The sequence below is a fragment of the Amphibalanus amphitrite genome, unplaced genomic scaffold (assembly GCF_019059575.1).
Source record: "Amphibalanus amphitrite isolate SeventyFive unplaced genomic scaffold, NRLGWU_Aamphi_draft 000417F_arrow, whole genome shotgun sequence".
NCBI classification, from domain to species: domain Eukaryota; kingdom Metazoa; phylum Arthropoda; class Thecostraca; order Balanomorpha; family Balanidae; genus Amphibalanus; species Amphibalanus amphitrite.
This window is the reverse complement of record NW_024881911.1, coordinates 19,489-35,932: the sequence shown is the minus strand read 5'-3', so window position 1 is coordinate 35,932 and position 16,444 is coordinate 19,489. Positions and strand designations below refer to the sequence as shown.

The following is a 16,444-nucleotide window of genomic DNA, read 5'->3' as shown; positions in this document are numbered from 1 at the left end:
TGCCACGTGCAAAACGAAGAGGTGTCACTTTTGTAATTGTTGCAATATCTCGGTAACTACTGGGCCGATTGCGCTGAGAGTTGGCATGTACATAGGTAGGCACCCACTAGGCAATGCATATCCATGTGCCAGAGTTGGGGTGCTGCTGCACGTGCGCACGCGCAGGGGTCGTTTCCAGATCTCGAGAACGGCTGGACCGATTGCGCTCAAATTTGGTACACGGTTACGGAGCAGTTAGTAGGGTGCCGTGCACAAGTCAGTTGGGACCCATTTTGCACGTGCGCACGTGCAGGGTGCCGCTTCAAGATCTCGAGAACGGCTGGGCCGATTGTGCTCAAATTTGGCACATCGCTAGAGACCGGTTAGTAAGGTGCCGTGCACAAGGTCAGTTGGAGGTACCCCCTCGCAATTTCGCACGTGCAAGGCCCACCCTCTCGCTCGCTCCGTTAGTCGCCACAAAAGGCGTTATACTGGTTTAAATATCACAATAGCTATGTACTACACGCACTATGCTATTGAAGCTGGTATGATCCAGTAAGCAGCTTCGGAGAACCGTGTTCCTGGTATGATTCATGGATGATGATGCATGGTTGTGTTGTGTCTAGTGCTGATATCATCCATAGCATCCGAGAGCCGGCATGACTCAGTGATCAGTCGCAAAACGATCATATTATGCTCCAGTTGGCGGTGGCGATGCGGTCGAGTCCCGGTACCTATTCGTTTCGTTCGGTTGCCGGTTGCGATCCGTCAGAGGGCTTCCTTGTCGTAATAATGGCCCGATGCCCCAGTGCTGGGTCTCCATGGAATTTCCACTGATAGGGTCTGCCAGTGCAGTGAGACTCTAAGGGGCTACCTCTCGGAGCTCCCGCCGACCAATTCATTTCTTCCATTCTGCGCCGTTGGACGGACCCGGTCGACACCAAAGAGGAAGCCTTGGGAACTGTGCAACCTCCGAATCCGGCCGATTAAATCGCACTGTCCGCGCCTCCCCGGCTGGCCTGTCGGTTTATATTGGGTCCGCCGGGTCACCTCGACAATGCTGGTGGTCCACGAACTTCGGTAGCAGTCACTCAGATGCAACCGTACTATGCAAGCTACCTGATTGATCACTTCCTGCACCAGCACTATGCGGTGTGTATGTTGGCGTATCAACACAGTACTGCTGCTCGTGAATTCATCTACTCTGACCTGCGAGGCTTCTCACCCGGCGGCTGATGCAGGAGTGCCTATGCGGACCTGTTTAGATTTCGACTTCCGCTTCCCTGACTGTCTGGGGAGGAGACTATAACTCCCTCTTCACTTCATGTTATAAAGGAGGGGGACGGAATCCCACTCCACTTCAGACTAGGGAATTCACTCCGTCTCATCAGTGTAATTGAGGGACTCAGACTCCCGCCTCACTCAATGTTACGGCTTGTGAGCCGCTCCGTTTCCGCCTCAATGGGCCGCGAGGTGCGAGCCGCCGAGTGTCAGCCCCCCTCTCCCCCCTCTGCTGACAGTGATCCGTTGATTCCGACCAAGGGCGGCCGGGGGCGTTGTCGGCGCGTGCTTTGCCTCGGTAGCGCGAGTCTAACTATGACAAACGGCGAGAGGCGCGGCGGCGGCTCGTCGCTCGACGGCTCACTGCGCTATGAATACGCATAATTCTGCCATTTACATAATGCCCAGCGATATGCGCCACTGTTGTCTTTTGCGGCGTTAATGTCACACTGCGTCTGAAGTCGCCTCACAGGGAGACCAGACGGCTCGACGGGCTTTGTTCGCGATATAGGCACACTTGGCTGACTTCATCTTCGTCGTCCGAGGGCCAGACGAAATAAAAGAAAATCGATGCAAAATTCAGCGTCAGACGCCCAGACGAATCAGAATAAATCGATACTAGCTAGTTTAACCAATTTAACGCGAGCCCTGAGCATAAGATGTGCCATCTATTACCAGACAGCAGTGATACCCGCTGGTACTGACCTACCTCGCGGCCGTCCGCGGATGTCGGAGGGGGGGGGGGGCAGGGAAGGGGTGGGCCGGCCCGCCGACCGGTATCAGTATCAGACCAGACGCTCATCAGCATGTAATGAACCGCTGTCTGACCGTGGAGGGGCGGGAAGGGGAGGGATCAGTCTGTATGGGGATCACGGACTCTGCGCGGACCGAGCACCGGCCGCTGAGGTGGGAGCCGCACACACAGCACCGACTTCCCCACGCCTTCTGCAACGGACCACTGAAACTCAGCCTCACGACACGATATATTTACCTGTATTTAAAACGTCTTACAATGAAGGAGTTCTTAGGCAAGACTGCGAGATGATGGGAGGATGTTTAAATAGCACTCCGTAGGTACTGGGTACTTGGTTGATATCCTAATTTCCATTTTTATTTTCACTTCATATTTGGGCACATTTCGCCTATCACCTGCTGCAGGCGATCAGAGGTTATCTAAACTCTGTATAAATGCTGCACATGCCACTAACAGGCAGTGGCTGTACTGTAGCTAATTTACCGAGATGTCGGCGGGCTGTCTTTGGCAGCGGCCAGTCCCTCAGCTCGACTAGAAATATGGACCACAGGCCATAGCTCATTTACCAATTGAATTCTTGCACGTCAGTTCCCGCGTCACCGCCCGGCGGACAGCACGGCAAGGACGCACCTAGAAACGTCGCGTCCACCGGACACACCGGACACCTGCAGCAGCTACGTATCCACCGGACGCGCATGCAGCGGATACTGACACCTACACAGCGTGTCCACGCACCCTGTCTGCACCCTGAAACCCAGTGTCTGCCGGCTGAAACTGGGTGTCTGCAGAGATTCGGGTAAAATCGATGCCGCTGACGCTGTGGAGGCTCGGCTGTCTCTCCGTCGAGCTCACGTCGTCGATTGTGCTCCCGTCAGCGTGTAATGGGCTGATGTCATATGGATATTACACGGCTGGCTGCCGGTCCTCGTCTCAGAGCGGTAGGAGATTAGTGGGTGTGTGTTTACAAGTAATGAATTGAGGTACGTCTTTTGTAGGGTAGGCACCCTGGAGGCTGCTGGGACGTGGGTGGCGTGGTCCCATGTGGACAGCTAATCGGCACTGCTACCGTCCTTGCACCTCAGATGGAACGGGATGTGGATGCATTCCACATAGCGGAGAAGTCCTCGCGCAGAGCAGCTGTTTTCACGAGAGGCGGGGCAGCAATTCTCTCAGAGGAGAACAGCCCTTATTTGGATCATGACTATCTTCGCGCGGAAAAGAATTTCTCAGTGAGCAGCTGTTCTCACAAGTCACAGCCACAGGGCAGTTGCTTTAACAGAGCAGCCGTTTTCAGAACTAGCAGCTGCTATCACGGGGTAGCTGCTGCAGTGCAGCACATCAGTCCTGAAGGGACAGCTGTCCGGACGGCAGCAGTCCTAACGGAGCCGTGCAGACGAGGTTGCAGGTCTGCAGGGTACCGAGCGCCGTCCGGCCGATAGGCGGCCCTGGTCCGTCTGAGGGAGCCTGTTCACCCTGCTCCAGCGGCTATCGTCATTCATAAACATGACCTGCCAAATGACCGGAGTCGCGGCGCGCGGCGCTGCCTAATGACGCGCACCGCCACCGCCGACGGACGCGCACCGCCACCGCCGACGGACCGCCGCGCCATCGTCGCTGACAGGCCACCGCCGACAGGCCGACGCGATCGACACCCTGCAGTGTAGCGAGACTGCTGAGCTACACTGCGGCTTAGTAGTGTAGATCCGCTGAGCACTTTGGGATTGCTGGGCTCTGGAGCACCAACTGTGGAGCAATAGGCTCTCGTGCACCGACTTTGGATTGCTGGGCCCTCGAAATCCATCTCTGGTTCGTTAGCTAAGGCTTGTCGTACTCCGCCAATAAATTGCTAGGCTGTCACGATCAGGCCCTTACTTACTTGCTAGACTCTTGTGCATCGTGCTCAGTATTGCTAGGCTCTCCTCTCTTTCCTTCAGTTGTGTGGTGTCGATAGGGTCCTTGTGTTTCGTCCCCGAATCACTTGGCCCTGTCTATCCCCGGGATCAATTTGGGCCACTGTTGACCATGGTTGCAATTTATTTTGGATAACATTTCTCTTTTTGCCGTTACGTCGCAGTCAAATCACAATTATCAGTACGCACCCCTGCTCATCGCGTGCAGCTAAGTGACGAGGGCGTTACGGCAAGCGCAGTATATCGGACGGTTTCTGCACGCTGAATGGTACCGCTGTCATCACAGGCAGTAGCACGAGTGCACGGCGACACGCTAGGTTCCGCCATCACTCGGTCAGCTCCGTATGTTGTGATGGCCGGCCGAGTGTTAAAGCACCGACCATAGCGTGCTGCTCCATCAATTAGCCCATCACTATCGATTTTATTTGTTGCCTCGAGCTACTCATACAAATATTTTGCTGGGCTAATTGATGGCACTTTGATTTCATAATAAGGTAACGTTTAACTGCAAACTCACCGCTTATCTTATCTACCACCGAAGTGCTTATCAGAAATCATGTCCTCTCCCGGATTCTGTTTTCTTGACCGTTTAATGCATTAAACGACGAATGGATTTAACACATACGCCTGTGTGAAATATCGAACGAACAAGGATTTCGTTCAGACGTCCGAGTGATGTAGGCAGGTAATGTCCTCTGGCAACTCTGTTGTTCGACTTCACCCCGGACGACCTTGACCTCTGACATCGCTGACCTCTGCCGTCGCCGAGCGCTGACCCGTGACGTGTTGCCGGCCTTTTGTCGGGCTGGCTGCGGTCGCTGTTTACGCCGTGGCGTGGAACCGTGTGCCGACCGCCACAGTCTCTCTCGGCTGGCCGTCCCCACCGTGCTGTCTCCGACCACTCTCTGTGTCTCGTCCCCGTCGTATCCCCGCTGCTCGCTCCATTCTGCCTGCCGAGCCCGGAGAGGCGCGGCAGAGACGTGTTATCTCGCGCCAGCCAACTGGCTGTCCGGACTTCTAGCGTCGTATCGTCGGCTCCCATCAGCATTGTCACCGGGATTTGCCAAGGCACTCCCGCCAGGACGGCGGCGTCCCTCCCACCTTAGGACTCACAGTGTCGGTGGGACCTCTCGGAGAGCCCGTAGGAACTCTCTGAGTGTAGATGGGAGCTCCCAGAGGCACCAAGAGTGTTGATAACTGAGAGCCACTTGAGAGTATGGTGGATTGTAGAACAGAGTGTATGTAAAAGACGAGTTTTTTTTTAGTGTCAATGGATCGTGGAGCTCTCAGACTGCTGGCGGATAGCTTCTCTCGTGTATCAGGGAGAGTCCCCTTATTCCTCAGACATCCATCAGGCACCGGTTTTTCACACACCTGCACACTGATATACGACATGGGGAGGGCGCCACACCGCCCCACCACCCAACAGCCCAACCCAACGCGCGCTCCATCGCTCCACCATCACCGTGCACTTTGTGCAGCTAGTACATGTGCTGTGCTGTCGCAGCTAGGAGACGTTGTGGCACTTGGGCGCGAAGGTGACCTTTCTATACGACCGATCCGGCTTCGATGGCCGCCCGCCCGCCGCGCGGTCACCGAGTGTGACTCACGAAGGGCGAGAAATAGGTGTCGTGTGCGCGCCTGTTCATTAAAAACAAAGTCAGCATTCGGTGCTAAAGTGAAAATGTCAGATCAATTGATTGTTTTGCCATCGGTATTGAACCTGTTTGTCAATTCACACTACCACCAAGTATAAACCTAAGCTGAGTGTTTGTGTGTTTGTGTTGCTGCGGGCCGACACTGACCCCGTGTGTTTGTGTTGCAGCGCGCTGACAGTGACCTGACGTTCGATGAGGCGGCGCCCCTCTCCTTCAGTCCAGTGCGGACCCGACACAAACGCCAGTTCTGGGATCTCGCCGGCCCGGACGACGAAGACGATTACGAATACCCAGACGACTATAATGGCGACTACAACGGCGACTACAACGGCGACTACGGCGACTACAATGACTATAACGGTGGCGAGGGCGTGGGTCCGGGCTCCGGGGACGGCCTGCCCGAGCAGCCGGACCCCACCATGCCGACGGACGACGAGGACCTGGTGGAGGGCTCCGGGCCCGGTGTCACTCCGCGCGTCGGTGTGCGGCCCACGCAGCCGCCCGTGCCCACGGCGCCCTCCGGACTGGGTAAGTGCCGCCCCTGCCCACAGTCACGGTGCCCACCGGGCTGGGTAAGCCTCCCGTGTCCACTGCGCCCACCGGGCTGGGTAAGTGTCACCCGGCGCCCACCGGGCTGGGTACAGTAAAACAGAGTGAACTGGGTAAGTGCCGCCCGTCCCCACCGGGCTGGGTAAGTTTTGCCTCTGCGACTTGGCTGACATCCGTTGATCGGGCAACACGATCCCGAACGCAATAGATGCCGAAGAAGACTGTGTCCTGAAAGCCAATCGAATAGGCGAACTTGACAAATATATCGGTTCGCCAAAAATTAGCAATATCTTTGGGGGGGGAGGGGTGAAACCGAATCGAGGGAGATCGGTCGGATGGTGTCCGAGATGACGGTTCCCAAGAGTCTGCCCTTTATCATACAGAGTCTGTGGGTGAATAGGGAAGTCAGGTGACAGAGCGCTAGAAGTTACTCCTAACAGGGATTTTCCATAACCTGCCAACTAAATTTGGTCGGGGGTCGATTTCTTTTTGCCTAACTTGGATGTGCCTAAGGCTTCAATCATATAAAGTACCTAAGAAGAATACCTACAAAGTCCTACGGACACCAGGCCTATAACTAGCGATTACTATGGTTTTGTAATTCCGAACAAAATGTAAAAGCGACTGATGTGCATCTACTCGTAAGACCTATAGGTCTTACGAATTTGTTTGTTTGCCATAGATGGCAAACAAACAAATTCAAATGCTCTTGACTTGCCAAAAGCGAAAATAAGGACAGACAGCACAGCCATCAAAATCGCATCGATGACGCTTTTTTTGAATCGTAGGCTCTTCAGGTTCGCATACAAAACACTCATTATATCACCGTAAAGCTTGAGCAACTAGCCAGCACGATTTCAGAACTTCTCTCGTATCGGCGTGCGTTGTGAAAGCGGCCGGCTCGATACGTTATCCCTACTTACAGCCTTGCTCCTAGATGGCACTAGTAGTCAGCGCCTGAAAGCAGACTGCACCGCAAGACAGATGATACGGGAGGCGCGAGTGGCGCGTTAGGTGTCTGAGTGGCATCTGCGTAGCATAGATAGAGAACATGTGAACATTTATGCATATAATGATATTCGATCTTGCACACGTGAGTACATTCGGGATTAAACTTGTAGCCGCCAGCAGCCGTGGACGGCCGACCTATGCGATCTGCTGTCTCCGCCAGCTCGGTTCCGTAATCGGTAGACTTCAACTGCGGAGCACCGAGGAGCCAGAGGGGGGGGGGAGGACGGCCAAGTTTTGTAGCCATCTCGCTGACGGCTTAGCTCTAACTGGGACAGCTCGAATACAAATGACTTGTTTATTCTCGAACGGTCTTTGCTAATCCCGTCCGACCCCCTGACATAGTTTGATCCTCTTTAACTTTTGCTATAAATTCAGCAATTTTCCGTGGAAACTCACGCGAAACACAATGATGCTGAAGAACAGATTAGTCTGAAAATAGAGATCAAATATTTGACTCGTGCATTAAACTGATCTGTTCGCTTACCTACCTACTGAGTACGGGGGACACCGGACGCGCTTTAGTTGATAGTTTTCCAGTTCCCTAGGTCCTACTCACTTTCTTTGCTTTTGTTATACACCGACAGTGCATATTTTTTTAACATCTTTTCAAGCTTTCCCCATATCAGAGCTTATATCTCTGATGCGTAAGTTTATTACCTAGGTACCGTCTAATGCGAGCAGTGATTTAACCATGGCAACTCTCTCTCTCTCTCTCTCTCTCTCTCACACTCTCTCTCTCTCTTTCTCTCCCTCTCTCTCTCTCCCCCTCCGCCATTGTTCTACCGCCTGCCACTGACGGTACACTGACCGTGCCTCCTTTCACCCCTCCGGCAGTATACTACCGGCTGACGCTGACGGTAGGAGAGGAGTGTCTATCGGTGGAACAGGCCGACTGGTTGCGGGAGGCCGTGGAGCAGCTTTACGTAGACACCACCGGACGTCAGCTGGCCACCGTCATACAGGCCAGGTGGGTCAACAGTAACACACAGACGACTCTCCGCAGTATACAGCCATCTATCGAGGCGTTGGGGCTGGTTTTAGACGTGCGTGTCCTTTCTGGTTCCACATCCTCCTATCATAGTTATGCGCATCAACTCTCAATGACTTCTGTATCAGGTGCAGGATGGCTGGAGTTAGAATCAAAACGGTCCACCATTTGCCCCTGTTCACTTTGTCCGATATTCCGAGTTGATAAGACGCGAGGTGACTCCTACTGTGCCCCGATGATGTCAATGGGTTGTTCCAGTGCCGAATTAATGCCTGCTGAGTTGACTCCCACTGACCGTCGGATGCACCAGTGGAGCGTCCAGTGCGTTTAGCAGCGCCGCAGGAGCATTGGTCCCCCGGCCATGACGAACTGACAGACTTATTCGGCGGCAGTCCGGGCTACGTGGCCTCTTCGTGCGACTACACGGTCGACTTGACCTCGCAGGCGTTCGACGACCAGACAGAGTTCCAGCGGCTGCTGCAGCTGGCGCGAAACCGGCGCCAGCTCGGCGGAAAGGCATTCATCGACTTCCAGCTGCGCCGATTCGGAAGTGAGCAGTCGGTGACTTCGCGGTCCGGTAGTTCGCGCACTTCTTTTTCGGCTGTGCTTTTATGTGCTTATATAGTAGATTTTGGAAACGTTTTTGACGTAGCCGCGCTGGTTCTCGTGGTAGTCGTATAGAAACACTGATGGTATTATTTCATTGAAGTTTGAAGGAAAATTGAAAGCATTCTTCTCGGCTGGCAGGTGCATGTTATTAGTGGTTGCACTACATAGAATGCACGCCACCAGCAACAAAAAGATAAACCGAGATTTCGTCTGTTCTTTTATTGAATTAAATCCGCTGTAACTTTTAGTTGATTCTTAGCTCCCTCCTTGCGTGTGAGACGTGATGCTTGCTCTTGTGTTTTCTGGCTGTCTTATTTGCATTTCTTTAATGTTTCCAGCAAACTAGTGTTCACTAGCGCTGTTTTGTTGAGTCTAGTCATAGTAGTAGCAGTAGCAGTTGCCCTGGTAGTTTTGCTGTGTGGCGTTGGCTCCGTGCGGTGGTCGCCTGTGCATGGTGGCGTCCCCTATACGGCGACTATGTTGGAGCCGACGGGTCGCGTCGCTCTGCACGCAGCCACGCCGACGGCGCCGTCGGTGGCACCGCCGCGCGCCTGCACCGAGTTCGAGCTGGCCTGCCGCAGCGGCGAGTGCCTGCCGCAGGAGACGCGCTGCGACGGGCGCACCGACTGTCCCGACGGCTCGGACGAGCTCGGCTGTCCGCTGACCACGGCCGCGCCGGCCGGGCCGGGAGGTAAGGCCCTGTCCCGGTCCCGGCTCCACCCCGGCCCCGGCCAGGCCAGCTCAGAGAGCTAGAAGACGGCCACTGGGTGTACTAGCTGGTCAGGGGAAAGAGGCTAGGTCGGCCGATGGGGAGAGGGCCCGAAAGCACGTTGTTTGGGGAGCATAACCCGTTAGCGGGTGTATGACGGGAACGGGACCGGCAGTGTTGACAGGACTCGGTGCTAAGTCATGGGAGAGCCACTAAGGTCATGGACGGAGCCTGCACAGCGCCCAGTTTACATAGCTGACCGGCACGAACGCTTAACGCCAACTGAATGGGAATGTTGTTTTGCATAGACGATCGCTACTTACCTTTTTTAAGTTTGCATGCGCCTAATGGACTGGTTGATGTGCTGTAGGTTTGGTTTGTGCGTAGTGCGCCGGCAGGCCGCCCGCACGTTGGAGTGTGTACAGTTTCACCTGCACTAACTGTCACAGGACGATGGCCTGGTGCACGATGGCTGTGACTGGCCGCCGATAGAAGCTAACCTTACCTTGGCTGCCTTGGTGGCGCTACAGTGCATGTCTGACGGCCTCGAGCGAACCAGGACGGCAGATTAAGTACGACCACCGACTCAACGGATGCCTACATTTTTAAAGGGTTACGGACAAAAGTACGTATCGCTAAAGTACGTAGGAGAAAAGTACGTAAGCAAAAGTACGTAGGATTAAAGTACGTATCGCAGAAGTACGTACAGTATAAAGTACGTATGGACAAAAGTACGTCAGGGACAAAAGTACGTATCGCAGAAGTACGTACAATATAAAGTACGCATGGACAAAAGTACGTCAAGGACAAAAGTACGTATCGCAGAAGTACGTACAGTATAAAGTACGTATGGACAAAAGTACGTCAGGGACAAAAGTACGTATCGCAGAAGTACGTAGGGTATAAAGTACGTATGGACAAAAGTACGTCAGGGACAAAAGTACGTATCGCAGAAGTACGTAGGGTATAAAGTACGTATGGACAAAAGTACGTCACGGACAAAAGTACGTATATCTAATGTACGTAGGGTAAAAAGTACGTATGGACAAAAGTACGTCACGGACAAAAGTACGTATCGCAGAAGTACGTAGGGTATAAAGTACGTATGGACAAAAGTACGTCACGTACAAAAGCCTACGTATAGCAAATGTACGTAGGGTATAAAGTAGGGTAGCCTTGGGCAAGACGCCCCAGATAATTTATTTCGCTACATAGGTACCTTCTTTTGTCCTACATCACCTGGAAGGCCAAATTTGTGCTCAATGTGTTCTTTGGACATTTTACTTTAAATTCCATCCCTCAAATTCATTCACATGATCGGACTCCCAGCTAGGAAGTGCTTTGTGAAGCAACTGCAAATGGGGCATTTTGCCCCAACCCCAGGGCAAAACGCCCCACGGCCTGAGGCAAGAAGCCCCATACACTAGATTAACCCTCGCGGGACCGGGGGGGGCGTTTTTCGCCCCCCCTCCTGGCGAATATTTGCGATAGCTCCCGAACGCTTAGGGATAGGAAAGCGAAATTTTCAGTACCTTTTCTATCATCAATTTGGCATCTTCTGAAATAAAAAATTTGGACCTAGCCCCATTGATGACGTCACAAAGTCGATTTTTCTAGACCCCTGCACGGCAAACTTCGGTGTCACAGACGCGAACTTCAAATAGCTGCTAAAAATAGAGTTTTAAAGATAAAGACAAATTACGAGCACGGTTGTGTAGCATTTGACCTAGAAAAAAATGCAAAAATAGTTTTAGTGACCTGAGATCAGAAGTCAGGTCAACGACCCCGAGCTGTGGTTTTAGTTTTTCGCAAATAACTTCGACAAAAATGGTCCTAGAGCTACGGCAGTGGTACCATCGCATTTGTCTTGTCAAGCCGCGTCGAATGATATATATTTTGTTTGGAAAAGGGCAAGTTTTATGTTGACCTCATGTGACCTCGAATGACCTTTGTTTGACCTTGACACATCAAAAGTCGTTTATGATGGATTCGTACCCGCTGATCACGAATCTGGCATCTATTTTCCTCTAAGCCTTTATTTAGAGCCTCCGGATGGCAAAATTGTCTTATTTATTATTAACCCGCGCCCTGATGGGGGGGGGCATTTTGCCCCCCCTGTGGTTTTTCTTAAATAGCGAGAAAACGGCGGCGCGCAGCGCCGCCAAATTTTGGGTACCTTTCCGGACATCAATTTGACACCTTCACACAAAATTTCAAGTCACAGGTCACCTCAGGTCAGGAGTTATTGAGGTCAAACTGAGGTCATGTTCGAGTAAAAATGAGCAAAAAACATGACATCTTGAAACGCTCACCAATTCTACAGTTAACAAGCAATTTTAAAGTTCTTTATGTGGTTGTGTAGAGAAAAGACGGCGCTACAAAACTGCTATCTCGGATTTTCGAAATTTTTGGATTTTGACCCCCAAAAATCAAAAAATTGATTTTTTTAGAAAAACTCAAAAAATTTCCAAAATTTTTTCGAATTTCGAAAAAACCGGAATATATGTGATAGTCCCTGCGCTCTTCGATATACATACCAAATTTTAGATCGATACCTCTTTTTTTGGCCAAGTTATAGCGAAAAAACTGTTAAAAATTGATGACGTCAAATTTTTGAACTCAATTTTTAGCAATTATAGACCTCGTAGCGCAAAACGGAGACCACCATTGAACTCCCCGTGACGAGCTGCATCGAATCGATACCCATTTTATGCAAAAATATCAACTTTGAAATTTGACCTAATTTGACCTGACCTTGACCTGACCTTGACCTGACCTTGACCAAAACGTGACCTAAGCTGGCCCTAAAGTCTGTCTGACCCACATAATCGCATTTGTCATGTAAAATGGACCATAAAACATGTATCACACGACACTTTCATATTGTGACCCCCCAGTGACCTGACCTCTGTGACCTGACCTGGTATCAGTGACCTCAAATAGCAAAATATGTGTTTGAAGAACATTTCCCCATCGATGATTTTCAATGAAATGCATTTTACACGATTTTACAACGCATTTCTTGAAATGCCTGTAAACGGTGAAAATTCGACCTTTGACCTGACCTGTGACGTCATCGGTTTGACCGAGGTCAATGAAATTGGGTCACAAGGTAGTTCCCCGTTGGGGCTATCCAACACCGTTTACCGCTTGTCGCTATGTTGCGTGGTTCTCGAGATCTGAGGGGGGGGGGCCAAAATGGCCCCCCCCCCCATCAGACCGCGTTGCTCGGCAGACCCCATCTGGGCGCGGGTTAATAACTTGAATCAGTGAAATAGTCTCTAGCAAGGACTCTCTTCTGTGACCTTGACCTTTGAGCAGCCTTGTATCGTGAGATGAACCACAAATAGGGACCTGATAAGCCTCAAAACATTTCAAAACATCTTGGAAGTTGACACACAAGATGTACGAAAAAGTGTAAGTTTGAGGTCAATTTTGAGCATGACCTTGACCTTGACCTTTGATGTTGAGCACATTTTCGGAATTCTCAGATGATTCCCTTCTTTCGTTTCACCCAATTTTACCAGTTTTATGCATCCTGCCGTCCTCTAGAACGCTCACTTTGAGATCACTACACATGTGCCGGTTTTTGTCTTTGACCTTGACCTCTGACCTTGAAAATTGACCTGAGGTCAAAAATTTTGGGTGCTTTAGAAGCGTCTCATAAGGACCTTTCGTTTGGTATTGCTTTTGTTTGCGTAGCTCTCTTATTTACGGAGTTAGACAGGGGGCGAAAAACGCCCCTCCCCGGGCTGCCGTGGTTGGAATTACCCCCCGGGCCCGGCCGGGTTAACAGAAGAGAGGATCTTTCCCCAGAACCCTGCCAGTTCCGAGAAACATCGGTGAGGCGTTTTACCTCGGCGGGGAGACTTGCCCCGGTCTACCTTACGTGTGGACAAAAGTACGTCACGGACAAAAGTACGTATAGCAAATGTACGCAGGGTATTAAGTACGTACCCCACCCTTGGGTTAAGTTGATCAATGTGTAATACCTTTCTTATTCTTTATTTAATGAGCACTTGTTACAAGGCATAGCAAAATTTCTCGATGAGTAAATGGGCGAAATGGACAAAGCTATATTATTTGGTATATGAATTTATCATGACTTCCCTGTAGTATGGCAACAGAGCAGCAATAAAGAAAAAGTGGCTCAACTTATTCTACTATACCCTACTTCTAGCATACGTACTTTATACACTACGTACTTTGGCATACGAACCGTACGTACTTTTGGCATACGTACTTTTTACACTACGTACTTTTGCATACGAACTTTTGCGTACGAACATTTGCGTACGTACTTTTGGTATACGTACTTTATACACTACGTACTTTTGCATACGTACTTTTGCGTACGAACATTTGCGTACGTACTTTTGGCATACGTACTTTATACACTACGTACTTTTGCATACGAACTTTTTCGTACGAACATTTGCGTACGTACTTTTTTCATACGTACATTTTACACTACGTACTTTTGCATACATACTTTTGCGTACGAACATTTGCGTACGTACTTTTAGCATACGTACTTTATGCACTACGTACTTTTTCATACGTACTTTTGCGTACGAACATTTGCGTACGTACTTTTGACATACGTACTTTATGCACTACGTACTTTTGCATACGTACTTTTGCGTACGAACATTTGCGTACGTACTTTTGGCATACGAACTTTATCGCCTACGTATATTTGCGTACGAACATTTGCATACGTACTTTTGTCCTACGTACTTTAGCGATACGTACTTTAGTCCTAAAATCATTTTTAAACATGAAAGTTCGATATTTTCGTAGTGCTTTTACGATGATAATCTTTGTCAACTTTTATTCAGTTCTTGAAATTTTGGATTTGTAGTTCCTTTAGAAAATATCACTGAAAAGCAATCTCCATATAGCCCTATAAGCAATCGCCTAAATTAAAATTCGATCGGCCCAAGCCTTTCATAAATTCAATATTGAGTAATATTTTATGTTTGCAGTACCCAAAAATATATCTAGGTATGCATTCCTTATTGCATCTCTATATTATCACTACATCCTTGCCTTAAAAGGCAAAGATATCAAGTGATGAACACTTGGCTCAAATGTAGATGGCAGAAGCGCCGCTGCTCGCGGTGCTGGCGCTCTGTTCTTCGGTTACCGTTAGGTCGCTGTGGGCTGAGGCCATTGGGTCGCTCTGGGCTGCACCTGCCGTCTCAAGGACCGCAGCTCGGTCGCTCTGCCGTCCTGGTCCGTCCGTCCGCACACGGCTCGCGCTCTGGGCTCTGAGCGGCCGCGGTGCCCGCAGGGCCGTCCATCGGGGGCGGCGTCGGCTCCATGTGCCGCGGCGATAACGTGGCCGTCTGTAACGACGGCAGCCGCATCTGTGAGGTGCAGCAGTGCGATGGCACGCCCGACTGTGCCGGCGGCGAGGACGAGCTCAATTGTCCGCAGTCGGAAGGTACGAACTCAACGCTCCCCTGCCCTGTTCCCTATCTCCCATTTCTTTACCTGTCTGTCTCTATCTCTGTCTCTGTCTCGCCCGGTCTCTGTCTCCGTCTCCGTCCCTGTTTCCGTCTCCGTCCCTGTTTCCGTCCCTGTCTCTGTCTCCCCGTCTGTCTTTGTCTGTCTATGTCTCCATTTCCGTCTCTCTCTCTTTCTCTCTCTCTCTCTCTCTCTCTCTCTCTCTCTCTCTCTCTCTCTCTCTCTCTCTCTCTCTCTCTCTCTCTCTCTCTCTCTCTCTCTCTCTCTCTCTCTCTTGTTTTGGATAGGCGGCTAAAAATGACACCTTTACTGGTCTTCAGACCCATTCCAACTCACTCACTTTTAGTCTTTTTGTTCACTCTCGTTATTTCTTTAACATTTTCTGTTCACCTCCCCACACACCACTATTGCGTAATTTTACTACAAATGGACGTCTTTGTCCAGTGAAGACCATAGATTATATTAAAAATGTAGGCAGGTGTCTTCGATGCATATATTTGTAAATGTTGTAGGTCTGCATAAAATATCACTGCAACAGATAGTAATTTGCATGCGCTGTTTCATTTTATTTAAGTACGTTTTTACAGCATTATTTAGACTTAGTGCTTATATTTGTTTTTTTAGTTGCTTTTTTGCTTGCAGTATCTGGTGCAATGAAATGCTTTGCAAGGACGCTGTGATGCGGGCGGTATAGGGTATAATGTGCACTGAGCTGCGATATGGCTGCATGATCCTAGTGGCAACGGCAACTGAACGGTGGCACGTGCCGTGGTGGATGGATACCAGATAGGTGCTACTGCGACGACTAATGACTTCCGCTATAATGACAGATGACTGGTTACTTCTGACCAGTGACCACCGACCAGCGACCTGTATGTAGTTGTTGACCTAGTTAGGACCTTGTGACCTATGACCTATGACCGGTGACCACCAACCAGAGTAACCACTCCGCCTAACCACCGGAACAACTGATCAGTGACTTGTGAACGGTGATATGAGGGCGGTGCCCCACTCTCCCGGCAACACCCTGAGAGCGGCGGTCTCTGGTCGCAGTGTGCCGGCCCGACGAGCTTCTCTGTGATGTCAGCCGCTGCGTGCCCTCCTCCAAACGCTGCGACGGTGTCAACGACTGCGCCGACGGCCTCGACGAGCGCAACTGCCCGCCAGGTGAGTCCCGGCCGCCCGCCGGACGGGCTCGCCGAGAGGGGTGCTGTCTGAGGGTGCTGTCTGGAGGGGTGCATGAGGGGTGCATGGGAATTGAAGATTTAGAGGTGCTTTTAGAATCCTTGTCCTCCATTTTACCACGGTCCCAAACCGTCCCATACTCGCACCCACGCACACACGGGCACTGAGCACACGAGCCGACCCAGCGTGGGTTTCAGGGTTTGTTTCACGAGTCATTTCAGGACTTATCCATCCACAGCGGGAAAAGCCTCATCCCGTCAGCACTCAGTCATGAGGAGCTCGTCGTTGGCTGCACCGTTCCGCCCTGTGCCGAGTGGGGGTGGCAGCAGTGCCCCCCCC

At 51.0% G+C, this 16,444-nt stretch overlaps 1 protein-coding gene across 1 annotated transcript in view; it reads left to right on the top strand.

Moving 5' to 3' along the window:
• LOC122390989 (prolow-density lipoprotein receptor-related protein 1-like) overlaps positions 1-16,087 on the top strand; it is a gene marked incomplete at its 3' end in the record, with an annotated part of 53,055 nt that extends 36,968 nt beyond the window's left edge. Inside the window, exons 2-7 of the mRNA XM_043384497.1 lie at positions 5,750-6,110; positions 7,977-8,109; positions 8,523-8,680; positions 9,254-9,430; positions 14,745-14,897; positions 15,974-16,087. Coding sequence (XP_043240432.1) covers positions 5,750-6,110; positions 7,977-8,109; positions 8,523-8,680; positions 9,254-9,430; positions 14,745-14,897; positions 15,974-16,087 — 1,096 coding nt within the window. The remainder of the gene's footprint in view (positions 1-5,749; positions 6,111-7,976; positions 8,110-8,522; positions 8,681-9,253; positions 9,431-14,744; positions 14,898-15,973) is intronic.
• Between the last annotated feature and the right edge of the window lie 357 nt (positions 16,088-16,444).